We start from the raw sequence: 13,689 nt of genomic DNA, 5'->3' as shown, positions 1-13,689 counted from the left end.
TTTTAAAAGTCGAAATTCTACCGCCGCCTGCTGGTGTGGCATGCAATGCACAGCGTTTAATTGCGTTTTTTGTGTTTACATGTGGACAGATTTTTTTTCACAAGTGCTGGTGTGGATGTGAATTGTTTTGGAAACAGAGGAGGGACATACTCCGTTTTCATTAGAACCATAAAACAGTGAATGCCTTCATTGATGAATGTAGAACCACATACAGCTGATCATAAGCACAGTCCACCTACAGGTCCTGATGCACCTAATGTACCTTTTGTACTCCCCATAGGAACTCAAGCATCTGATTCTGGAGGCGGCCGACGGCTTCCTGTTTGTGGTTGCCGCGGAGACGGGCCGGGTGATCTACGTGTCGGACTCGGTGACGCCGGTGCTGAACCACCCCCAGTCAGAATGGTTTGGCAGCACTCTGTACGAACAGGTCCACCCCGACGACGTGGACAAGCTAAGGGAGCAACTCAGCACCTCAGAAAACTCCATGACAGGTAGAGAGAGAACTGGTACTGATACTTCTCCTCCAGCTCAGTGTTGGACTTTTTTTCTGCTGCTGCTGAAATCACCAAGGGGCTTGGTTTTAAAACAAATATACCTGTTAATGTAATACCTCCAGAGAGACAAAGGTCAGGTGCCATCAAGCGCAGCCTCGTCCTGTTTTATACTCAAACTCAGGCTGTTGTAGAAGAGCTCTGAGTGAAATCAATCTGCTTTAGTTATAGTTTAGTGGTGATGCCACTGAAGTTATGTGACTTCGGTGTAGTGAGCTTTTTATTTCTGCGTTTAGTATTTAGGATTGAAACATCATGATGTGCTTCATTAGTGCTCATTTTAGAGTTCAGTAGGGTTCATTCATTTTCTGTAATCCAAGACAAAGTAAAAATACGGTGGCCCCGTCCTGAGGGAACCAGAGAGATGCTAACCTCCTTTTCAGGTCAGACATTTTTAGTCATCACATCAGGTTCAATTCCATCAGACGTCCATGTAAAGTATGTTAATGTGCCAGGACCCTGGGAGTGGCTCAGTGGTAAGGAATGCACCCAGATTTAATGAAAAGTTTTCAACTGTGCTTTTTCCTGAAAAAGTCTAGAACTATGATCACAGAAAGAAAACTTATTCAGCTTCAAATATTGTATCATAAATCAATTCTCACTTTTCCAGTGATCTGAATAACTTCCTGCTGCTGCAGCTGTACTGTCTGGTCCTCTCATGCACTCTAGTGACCGTTCTTGTTATCAGTTCTGTGTATTTCTTATGTCTGCACAGTAAAGCAATGCGCAGCAATGTACATTTTGCATGATGATGAAAAGCAAAGTCATGTCATATCGAAAGAGACGGAGCGCAGGTCCAGTTTAACCCCTGAGGGTGCATCAAGACTCCTACACTGAAATGCAATATAAATTAAAACAATATATAACAATAACTTTATTTATATAGGACCTTTAAAAACACAAGTTTACAAAGTGCTTCACAAAACAACATATATGAGGCAAGTCACAAATGCCATTAAACCATAAGAGATACAGCAACACAGGCAATACTGTACAAGAACCCAACCACAAATTGAGACCTCTGTTGTTTCCTCAAATTAAAATACATGATGCAGTTTAAATAAAGGGGGGTATACATGATAAAAAAAAGATACAATGATATAAGAAAAGATGGGAGAAAAGAGTTAAAGGTGTGAAATCAAAGAACATCTGAGTAAAACTGTGAGAAAAAAATGGATGATGATGACATCATATAAAAACAAGTCTGTAAAAGTGGGTTTTAAGAAGAGATTTAAAAGTCGACACTGAGTCCGCACACCTTATCTCCTTCATAGCGGAAAGCCGGAAATACTGCATGCTGTGCAGAGCTTACGTCTCTGCCCCGCTGATCTTAAAAAAGCTTGCACCGGCAATTAAACCTACTCCAACTATAGGGATTATGGCAATGGGCGAATTTGCAAAAATGTTGAAATATCCCTTTAACCATTTGAAAGGCTGTATGAGATGTTTACAGTGAGGTGAGGCTGTTCTGAGAACAAATGTTGATGAGATGCATGGAAGTGGAGGATCCAGTGAGGTCTCAGCCTCTACTAGTTTTATATATAATTATACACTAAGGCCATTCCAGGTTTAGACGTGCTCTTTTATGTTTTTATGTTACATGATAATTGTAGCTTCACCACTGTGTTCAAAGGCTGAACTTATGAATATAAGATTGTGAGACATGCCCATTGTGCTCACTAGAGGGCAACCCTGCCTTGTTAATCCCTTCCTGCTCCACGCTGCTCCGGAGGCTCCGCAGCATCTCAGCGGAGCCTCTGCGTCTCTTATCTGTCTGTCCGTCCGTCCGTCTGACCCCGGAGGCCCCCTCTGAACCTCCCTGAATACCCAGCAGGCCAGTGAAATCCACATAACACAGTAATCTCCATGTAGAGCTGTGACAGATGAAAATACACTCATGAGCACGAACCCATACACAAGCCCCCCCTGATGAAGCCTTTGAAGTCCCGGCACTTCTCAGAGTTAAGTTTCATTCAGTGGAACCAAAGCAGTATGTTCTGGAGGCTCTGCTCTGCTCTGCTCTCCTCTGCTGCTCGCTACTCACTGTTTGAACTTTGTTGTGCGCCTGCTCAGGGACTGTGTGTTTTTCCAGCGACTCGGTGTGGAAGGACTGAACAACATAAACGAGCAAGAAGTGGAACAAGTGATTGTTTCCTTCGAACCAGTTGTTGCTGTCTGTAATTCGCTCTGGGAATAATAAGTGAGTTACAGTTTTGGAATCTTTTGAGGGCAGAGAGTTTGCGGTGGTCTGTGATTTTCCCAGTGTTTGATATTTGCTTCATTTTTCTGGAGCTCAAATAGGCCCTGTTCTCACTTCAGTGGCCTGCATTTACAGCTTTCATGACAATTATTTTTGTGGCTTGGCAGCTCTCTCTGTGAGGTTAGCTGAGATTAACTAAAAGAGAGTGTGAGAATGGACCTACCGACACCTCCACAGCCAGGAAAGTGAGCACCACTCTCAGTTGAAAGGCTGTTCATTCCCTGGTGTGAAGAAAAAAAACACACCACTGTCAGTAACGATTATAAAAACTTTATTACCCCTGGTTTCCAGCAGGGGCAGCGACACCGAGTCTTTTTTTGACGGAAGGCACGTCAAGCCGCACAGACGTGATCTAGCCAGACGGGAAGTCAGACGCAGGAACGGCATGGAGCTTTCAAAGTAAAGCATGCTGTGCAGTCTCCCGATCGTATGTCACATCACTACATCAATGCCACAGCGGATGACAGGTGATCAAATAACAAAACACAAAATATGATCGGCATGACGCTGCTGCTGCTGAAACACCGATGCTGGGGTGTGTGAAGCCGTGCAGAAGAGAGGGTTATGCAGCCGTGTTGTGTCATATGGAGTCGTGATTCAGTCATAAGTTATAGTGACACACTGACTGCAGAACTGTTGGCAATAGAGGAGATCAGTTTCCATGTTCCCAATCCCAAGAGAGCTGGAAAAAGGAAAACTGAAGTACTTTATTTGGTTCCTGTTTCATTGGGTTTATGTTAATTGCCCTGTAAATATACTGGTATTCAAAGGAGAGCAGAACAGTCAGCTCTTACAAGTACACATAATTTAGTGGTAGATCTCTAAGTCTCTTTGTCCATGCCACCAGGAAGCACCATCACTGTCCAAAAACTATGAAAGCATCAGTGAGCCACGGCGCTGCACTGATGCACAGACAGAGAGGTTGATGGGGTAACACCAGTGCCAGCTGTTACTCTCTTCCTCTCCTCTTCCTGTTGTATATTCACAAACACGTCACTCACTTTTTGGTGCATCAGATGTGCATTCATCATCATATTGATCAGACTCAGTATCGTAACGTTGCAGACTTCTCAAAAGAGCATCCGTCCAGTTTGAAGTTTGATATGCATGGGATAAATTGAGCTTTTTGACCGACCTGCCAGTGGCAGATAAGGTGTGGAATATTTACCGGCCTTAATATGTTTTTACCAGCCACTGAACTCACAACACGAGGTCATTAAAAACAGCAGTGTTTCCTCCAGTGCTTTATACTGTAGTTAAGTGGCCACTTTAACATCACACTAAACAAAAACCATAAAAATGCGGGGTAACACTTTATAATAAGTACACACTATTAAGCATTAGTTAAGCATTAAATACTGAATTCATCATTTATAACACATACATACTCACTACTATGTAGTTTATAAACACCATATGATAAGCACTAACTGTATTTATAAACTACATACTAATGAGTATCCATGCGTTATAATTGAAGAATTCAGTATTTATTAATGCTTAAGTAATGCTTAATAGTGTGTACTTATTATAAAGTGTTACCAAATGTGGTTTAGGCTTAAAATGAGGTTATGAAATGATAGGAATATGTATGACAATAGACACTTTATCAATAGTATTGCATTCAAAACAGCAGAAAGCTTAAACTAAACATTATACAAAAAACTGATCATTTTTTCAGCCGTAGCCCTCACCTTCCTGGACAATAACCATGGTAACTATTATTTACTCCTGCAATGTGTCACCACATACAACCAACCATGTTACTACAAATTAACGTTGTTAGCTTCTGACCACTTCTTCAGACTGACTGACTGAGTGAACACTAACGTTGTTGCAAATAACTTGATACATTTTTCATTTCCAATGACAGTGGACAGGAAGGGACAACTCAAAATGTGATCTAGATCTGCTGTAGCTTTAAACTATGTCCGTTTTTCTTGTTTGGCATTTGTAATGAAAGTTATATAGCCTAGTGAAGGAGGCATGTTCCAGCAGCCTGCCAATGGCAAGTGACCTAATTATTTTCCTCGCCAAAACACATTTTTACACGCATTTGGCGTGCAGCGGGTGCTAATTTTAAACCGTGGTGATATGAGTCCAACAGGCCAGCCAAGTAGTGCTGCCTGGGCCTCTGTCTGCTCAGAAGATGTGGAAGTCATGAGTCTCTGGAGCTGTTTCTATATTAACCACAGCACCCGTATCCCTCATAATGAGAAAATGTGTCACCCAGTGCAAAACTTTAATCTGCATTAGAATGCATTTACATGGCTGTTTTTGCTTTTACTACAGAGCTAGCAATGTTAGCATCAGCTGTTGTTTCATTGGCATAATTAAAGGGATAGTTCAACATTTTGGCAAATTGGTCTATTGCCATAATCGCTATAGTTTTAGGAGTAGGTTTGTTACCTTTAATTGTTGGTGCAAGCTGTTTTTAGAACGCTACGCTACAGAGGCTCATGGAATGTCTTGGTTTCCCTCATCAAACTCATCGAATACACAATCCAACAACTCAGCCGCTCAGTAGCAGCTCGCGGCTCTGGCCCACTGTTCTAAAAATAGCTTGCACCGACAATTAAAGGTACCGAACCTACTCCTAAAACTATAGGGATTATGGCTATGGGCCAATTTGACAATTTGCCAAAATGTTGAACTATCCCTTTAAGTTAAAATACATCCTGTGAGCAGCACAGCCTTTTCAGACTAGCCTGGATGCTACAGTGACTCAGTAACAAGATGCTCCTTTCAGACTGGAGCTAGCGTAGCATGCTAATGTCAGTAGGAATGATGGAGACACAAGCACTGAACTGCTGTTACATGTAATACTGAACACATGGTAAGTAAACAGCTATTAGTGCTAACATTAGCTACGCAATAGCAAAACCTATACATAATTTTTTGTGGTAATTTTTTTGTAAATAATATAGATTTGCAACCCAGAAAATGTACAGTAACATGAATTTCACAAGAAGAGAAAAGAAAATAGAGATAAAATGAAATTGTGACATCTCCAAACACACCCGACGCATCCAGTGTCTTATAGGTTACCATTGATAAATATAGTTAACCTACCAAATCAAAAACGACCACTAATAACAGTGACACTGGACTAAGAAGCTGTTTTCAGGTCAGCTAGTGGAGGTCGAAAATACACAATAGAGGTGACTCAGCTGTTTTGAACTCTTCTGTTTTATTAGAGCTAATGTTTTCTCACATCTGAATACTGAGCCAAATAAACTGAGCATCACTTCGGAATTTGTGAAATCTGGACTTTTCCAAAGTGCGTGCTGCGTGGGAGTAGCTGACAGAGACCGGAGAGCATCATCACATTAATCCTGCTTTACAAGACTTCTGCATAAACACGGACATTGCTGATGTTACTGAAGTGAGGCTGTGCCACCTGCTGCACCACTGTTGGTTGACCGACTTGCGTAGCGCTGGAGTTTCCCCACGGTGTTTACAGGCAGCGTTGCCAACTTAACACCCTGGTTGTTGGATTTACTGCATCTTCTCCTTGTTAAAAACACCTGCGGACTGTTTGGACAAACATGTGAATAATATAAACCTTCTAAGACCTTCTAATGCAGAGTCATGCTCCAGTGAGAAGACTTTGTTTCCTGCGTTCTTTTGACAAACTGCTGATGATGTCATCCTGTCTGTTACATGTTACCGTGGTCATTAGCCCCGTTTCCTCAATCTGCGTCCGCTTGATCACAGTTGTGTGTTTGCATGTGAAGTTCTCCTCAACTTCATATTTTCGAGATGCTGAGAATTCCTTTTCCATCTGGAACGGATCAGTCCGCTTTTACTGATGATGATGGAGACCGTGCAGTTTAGAGCACCGAGGCCGAGCCGCTCACCTTTTTTATTCTCCATCTTCCACAAACTCAACATAGGAGCTCTAAGCAATCTTCTGTTGGGAAATTACTACTAATTACTAATTTGTAATGCATTACTATTCCTCTGTTTAAGTATTTTGAATTGGGTTGAGTCTGGATGGGGCTGTGCAAATTTGTTTTGGAGTTAAGCTCTGATTGAATCCACGACAAGCGTGGTTAAGAAATGATTAAGGGTTATTATTAATTACGTTACACTGTCACCAACCCCATACAAAATATTGACAGTTTTAAAATGTGAGCACCAAATTCAGAGTCTGAACGGCCCGTCGCTATGACCTCAGTAGCTTTTCTCTGGCAGCTCCAGAATCAGCTGTTTCTCTGGGCCTTCACAGGAATTTCTCTTTTCATCTCGCTTTTCAATGCCAGCAAATATGAGGAAATTACTGTGCACTTAGATCACACAAAAGGCACACTGCTGTTAGTCACAGTCTGGTAAATGGTGCCCAGGGGCCTTTTATTGCAGTTCATCAAAACACCATATTATGCCTTTTGATAAAATATCATAGAATAACACTGATGTATGTGAATTCATGCTCAGAGGAGACACTGAGCAATAGTTTCTTTTTGTTTTTTCCAAGCACTGGACTCTGTTGCACAAACACACTAATACTGTGATATTGTGAAATAAGATTTTTGTGTGAATTGTTGTGCTTCCACTTTGGCTCGTCTTGCTGTTGAGCTATGCCATGACGTTGAGAAAATTATCTTTAGCCCTCTTAATCCTCATATGGTCGGCACTTCGAGAATGTGCTTAACCCTTAGGGTCCGTTCTAATATTAGTCACACTCACACTGCTAAGCACAAAAAAATGTGTTTTTTAAAAAGCAAGCTATAAAAACATTAAACATTATATTCTATTTTCATTGAGCTCATTTTTTTCACCTTCATTTGACCTAATTTGTTGATACTGAAATACTGATACATTTTTAAAGACTTTAACCCTTTGAATATCAGGTTTTTGCCATGAAGGTGCCATGTTTTCAGACGAAAAAAACAGACAAAATGAAACTGAAAATTAGATTTTTTTTTTTGTTTTGGATTATTACAGCCTAGGATACATCAATGATTAGTAGCAACACTGATTTTTTTTGCGCAGTGTCTAATACTCACATTCATAACGCAAAGCACAACGAATGCGCTTTTCATAAGGTAGCTTTGAAAAATATCACACATATTATTTCCAACGTTTTTAAGCTGGATCTTTAAACCAACATCAGTCCTAATCACACACATCAAATGTTACAGTAATCAGTTTGTTAAAGATTTTAACCCTTTGAATGCCAGGTTTTTCAGATGACCAAAACTTCTCAGCACCATCTATGGGAAATTGCATGTTATTTCCTCCAAATGCCGACCATGATGCCGTCTGGTGGAGAGTGGTAAAATAACAAGATCAAATGAAAATACAAAGAAAGCATGTAAAATGTGCACAAGTGCTTATGAGTTTCTCATATGAGGAATGAAGAGCGACTGTAAAATCTCAACAGTCTGAATAACTGATCATTTCCAGAAATATTTCAAGCAGCCAATCAAAGAGGTGAAAGCACAGCCAGTGCTGTTTGACATTAGAATCAGCACAGTGTCTTCACTTCATGATGATGATGATGATGATGATGTGATGCAGATGAGTGAGAAGATAACACTCCACGTTCCTGGTTTGAAAGTTTTCTCCTCTTTCCTCCCTCCTTTGTTCCTGACTCCGTGGCAAAAAAATAATTGTTGAGCTTTGATCACAGACCGGATGAATGAGTCTGTTTATCCTCCCGGCTTATTGAGCACACGCAGCACCATTTTCTTCCATCTTCACTTTTTTAGTTTGAGAAGACAGATTTTTAAAACCAACAGGCTGTTTGATGTGAATGAGTCTTCTCTGACTGACATCATGATTCTGTCTGCTGCAGTTTGCCTAGTGTTGACCTGAGCTGCTGTTTGTGTGTCGACAGGACGGATCCTGGACCTGAAGACGGGAACAGTGAAGAAGGAAGGACAGCAGTCCTCCATGAGGATGTGCATGGGCTCCCGGCGCTCCTTCATCTGTCGCATGAGGTGTGTGTGACCTTTTAAAACCAGTGTGTGTTTGTTTGTTGTTATCGCATGTGACCTGAGCTGAGCTGTTGAGCTGTCTGTCCTTTACTGAACTTGTCTCCAGTCATATGACATGTCATGTTTCTGAGCCCTTGAAAACGTCAACATTTAATATTTTATATTAGCGTATTCCAGTAATTAAATCTCAAAGTATTCTCCTCACATTCGACAGTTCACATTAGGCCCCTGTATTGCTGCAGTCACACATTAAATTGTAATAGTGTTTTTAATTTCAGACAGATGTTGTTTGTAAAACCACTTTAAATTCATCTTTGTGAGCATCACAATTCTTCAAATCCTCGTGTCTTTGTAAATCTTGCAGAAATTACACGAATACTCCAGAGATGTAATATTTCAGTGTAATTATGAATCATTGTGTCAGTAATCGATTTAGATAATGACTCAGTAAAATTAATTAGGTCGGGGTAAACCGAAGCTTGTCGAAAACAAATGGAGCCTCTCACATAAGGTCACCTCTGCTCCGCAACCGCACATGGTAATTAATTGGCATGCGAGCGAGTGGATGGAGTACACAATGGTAAACAGCGGGGGCTCATGTAATGTGACAGGCAGTCAGCAGTATGCAGCTCACTAAGTGACGGCCATTAGACTCCGACAAAGACGGCGGCGACACTTTCCCTTTCTTTCGGCCGCTGCCTACACAGAACAGTGAGGAGCTCCCGCCGAGCAGCTCCTCATTAGCCTCACAGACGCTTTTACAACAGCGTTTCACATGTGATTGATTGTGGTGTTCAGGCTATTAGTCCCACAATTAATCATAATATGCAGGGTGAGTCACAGGCAGAGGAGGAAGCTAGATGGAAGTCACCAACAGTGGGAAGATAGGATTGAAGTCAAAATGACAAAATGAACAAGGATTTTTTTTTTCTTTTAAAGATGGGCGACGTGCAGATCGAGTTCTTTTGGTTCCATTTCTTTTCTTTTTTTTTTTAACTTTATTTTGCAGGTTTTCATTAAAGGTCCAGTGTGTAAAATGGCGGTAAAACCGTGATATCCAGCGTTCAGATTCTAGTTTGCAGCGCTCACTCGCTCACACTCACCCCTCCCGCTGGCAAAGTGACGGTGGCCTCCGAGGATAAAAAAAACTGTACTGTAATACAGTAAAAAATACTGTACCACAACTGGGAGTATTTCAGGAGCATGGAGCGATGAGGTGAAGATCTAAAACATTTTACCATATGTCTGCTGTTTCCTCCTCCTTTCTTCTTTCCTTCCATCTTCTTCTTCATTGGTTTATTTATGAACAAGAAAAATGATTTTCCATTCAGGCTACCGTACAAATATGGCGGCGCAATATGGCGACACTCTCTAAGCAAGACTCTTGTTATATGTAGACATAAAAGAATAATTATAAGGCTACGAAAACCAAACAAATTTTATTTTATAACAAATATATTCATGGGTAGTATCTTCAGATTTTGCCAATAAACCTCGCCAATTATTACACACTGGACCTTTAACAAACATACAACTTACAAACATAGACACGGAAGGAAATGTACCCCACTCCACCCCACCCCAAGGTTCTTAAACAAAAATAAAATTAAATAGACTGAAAAATACAAGCACAAAAATGTTTTGAGCATGTTGTAAAGTAGTTGTAACTAGAATACAACTAGTGTTGAAGTGTGTCATTGAAAAGGAAAACCTTCTACAAATTCTAAAGGGACTCCAGGTCAGGGTGAAGTTTTTGCAGGCTCAGTTTCTCTAAAGATAGAAAACGTAGTACATCCCTCAACCTCTGCAGAAATGATGGGGTTGAATTTGATTTCCAGTTAAAAAGTATGAGTCTGCGTGCAAGCAGGGACGCAAATGTAAGAACATTTGTTTGTAAATTTGAGACTTTCAAATATCTGTCTCCAATAGTTGTTTAGGGAGGTGCATGACCAGAACATATGTAGCTGCACCTTGGACAACCAGGATCTGCAGTGGAGAAGAGTTTGAATTGGTTCCATTTCTGATTAAATCCCTTTAATACTGGATATCTGCTAATACTTAAGCTCATTTCAATTTTGATTAAAACATTTAAAAAATACCAGATGTAGCAACCAAATCTGACACAAGAGTGCCAAATGCAGAAAAGATGGTGCACAGGTGGAGGGAGAGGTAGAAACAGGTGGTGAGCTCCATGTAAATGAGGCAGCACAAACTGGACTGTTGGAACCTGCCTGGATCTCCCATCATGTCACGAGCGCCGTGTCAGAACTGAACCACCGACTCCTGTGTCCCGTTCGTAGTTGGATATTCAAAACAGAATAACATGCATTTGAAGGGTAATACATCAGATAGATGGATGGGTGTGAGATGAAAATGTCTGGAAACACATCTGAAACTCTCTCTGTGAAGACGTGCCAGAGGACTTTATGCCGAGAGCACAAAGTCCTCCTGCTCCCGCTCCTGGTTCCGTTCCATTCCGCTGCCAGTCCGGCCATTTTTTTTTTATCAACAAGAGCAAAGTAACTCAGCACTTGAAGATGCACGGCGACAAAGGAGCGACGCTCAAGGTGTAAACAGACCACTTTAATTAATCACTCTCCAACCGGTCGTGTGAATGTTTAACGTGGTTGAAAGAGGAATGCTGGGGAAAAAAAGTAATCTACATTTATCAATAAATTAATACGGGCCGATCGCGATGGTGTGTGTTGACCTCAGCTGCCGTGCAGTGTATAGAAATTCATTAAATCCCTGAAGGCGTCAGAAGGCAGCGGCACAGATGTGTTGATAAATGCGCAGCCTCTCATCTGAAGCATCTTTTCATTTATTGAGCTGCTGTTCTGTTTCCCTCTTTCTGCTCTAGGTTTTTATGAGCTACAGTATAAAAACCAGCGGCTCGCCCAGTGTCTCCGTTTATTACCACAGTGTCCGATCTATATTCGCCTCAAACCAAAACAACAGGTGCACAAAGGCACTTTCACATGTAACACTTTACATTTCTTGTCGTGTCGTAAGGTGTAATTAAAATCTGTCCCTCCGTTCTCTCGGAGCCGTACATCCGGCTCCTCTCTCTCCTCGATGATGTCTGGCTGAGCACAGACAACAGATGTTTTATTTTGGCTCGTCATCAACATATTCATTGAATTCATGTTAATTAGCGACAGCTGATCAGACCGTCCACTGGTGACATTTGTAATTAAGCCTCTGCGCCGGCAACGGCCAGAGCCATTTTCACACTGTCTGTCCCCCCCTCGAGTTCTCATGGACACAGTATCTCAGTGGGAACTGGGAGCGCCGCCGTCACGGTAGATGCCCAGCGGGGGAAAGGAAAAAATGAAGTGATGAGGTTTCACATCAAAAAAGGCCAAAGGTCATTGTAAAATTCTACAAAAACATTTCAGTGGCTGCATTTCCTGCAACTTCACTGGTTGATGGAGCCAAGCAATCACAGTTGGTTTCAGAGAAAGCAGTGGTCAGAGATCTCATCCACTAGACTGTTAATCCTCACAAAAGATTGGTTTATAATTAATTGTACTGAAGAGCATGGATCATAATTAATTATGTATTTGAAACAGTTCGGTTTTAAAAACATGTGTATATACATACAGTTGTGCTCAAAAGTTGACATACTCTGGCAGAAGTTGTGAAGTACTGGCTACATTTCAGAAAATATAATTGATAATGCAACAAAACTTTTTTTTATTCAGAGTTAGTGGCTGGGTGAAGCCATTTATTATCACACAACTGTGTTTGATCTTTTTAAATCCTAATGATAAGTGCAAACACCAAAATGTCCCTGATCAAAAGTTTGACTGACACAGACTGGTTTAAATGGCTACTCAGGGAAGCTGTCCACACCTGGAACTTGATGCTTGTAATTAGTGAGATTCTGGCCTCTTGACAAACACCTGCACATTTCATCCATTGCTACACTGACTTTGCTGGATTCTGAGCCAAAGAACTGTGAAAAGCCCTGAGGGAGGAGGTTGTTCAACTTTATAAAACAGAAAAAGGATTAAAAAGATTTCCAAAGACTTGAGAATGCCAATCAGCAGTGTTCAATCTCTCATAAAAGTGAAAATTGAGGGTTCTGTTGATACCAAGCCACGGTCTGGTACCATCAAAAATTTGTTGGTAATGATCTTTTTTTTTTAATGATTGTGTTATTTCTGGATGTCTCAACAGTTTAATTTGAATCCCATTAAAAATAAGATAAATCTGTTTTGCCTGATCACTCATATTTTTCTTAAAGAATGGTACACAGTTACAAAATCTTCCAGGGTATGTAAACCTATGAGCACAACTGTATATATTGCAGTCAGACAACTGATGGTTCAAATATTTATTTTTTATTTATTTATTATTATTCAGTATACATTCAGAGTACAGCTTCAGGATGCATTTGGAATTGGCTTCTAGGCTCAGAGCTCATCAGTCCCTGAATAGGATTTCATTAAATATTCACAGGAGAGATGAGGACATAACATAAACCCCTTACCTGCAGGTGGATGCTGGGGTGGAGGTGGGGTTGAAACAACAGGCATAAGGCAATGGTAAGCAAGGCAGCAGAGAGGAAGATGGGAAAAGTTTGCAGCTTTAATTTAGAGGGTCGAGTTTTCTGCTTGAACAAGCTCTGTACATATCTTTATCTATCTGCAGATAGATAGATAGATAGATAGATAGATAGATAGATAGATAGATAGATAGATAGATAGATAGATAGATAGATAGATAGATAGATAGATAGATAGATAGATAGATAGATAGATAGATCAAGGGGAATTAATTCATGGATTTAAACCGTAGAGAGAGAACCTGAGAGCAGTGAAGTGATGAATGGAGACAGTCTGACTCTTAGAATGCACCGTGTTAAACAGTGGAAAACTTTTGAAAACTTGTGAGACTCCGCATAGACATTGAATTAGATCTAGTTTTA

The 13,689-nt window shown here is 40.8% G+C and overlaps 1 protein-coding gene across 2 annotated transcripts in view; it reads left to right on the top strand.

Moving 5' to 3' along the window:
- Positions 1 to 13,689, top strand: part of arnt2 (aryl-hydrocarbon receptor nuclear translocator 2) — a 98,493-nt gene that overhangs the window by 23,665 nt on the left and 61,139 nt on the right. For both annotated transcript variants that reach the window (XM_085772540.1, XM_085772534.1), the window contains 2 exons: positions 281 to 494; positions 8,657 to 8,759. In XM_085772540.1, coding sequence (XP_085628666.1) covers positions 281 to 494; positions 8,657 to 8,759 — 317 coding nt within the window. The remainder of the gene's footprint in view (positions 1 to 280; positions 495 to 8,656; positions 8,760 to 13,689) is intronic.

This window comes from Trachurus japonicus, chromosome 3 (assembly GCF_045865225.1).
Source record: "Trachurus japonicus isolate A0001 chromosome 3, Traja_1.0".
Taxonomy (NCBI): domain Eukaryota; kingdom Metazoa; phylum Chordata; class Actinopteri; order Carangiformes; family Carangidae; genus Trachurus; species Trachurus japonicus.
Note: the sequence above shows the minus strand (reverse complement) of the source record. Positions and strands in the feature narration are given on the sequence as shown.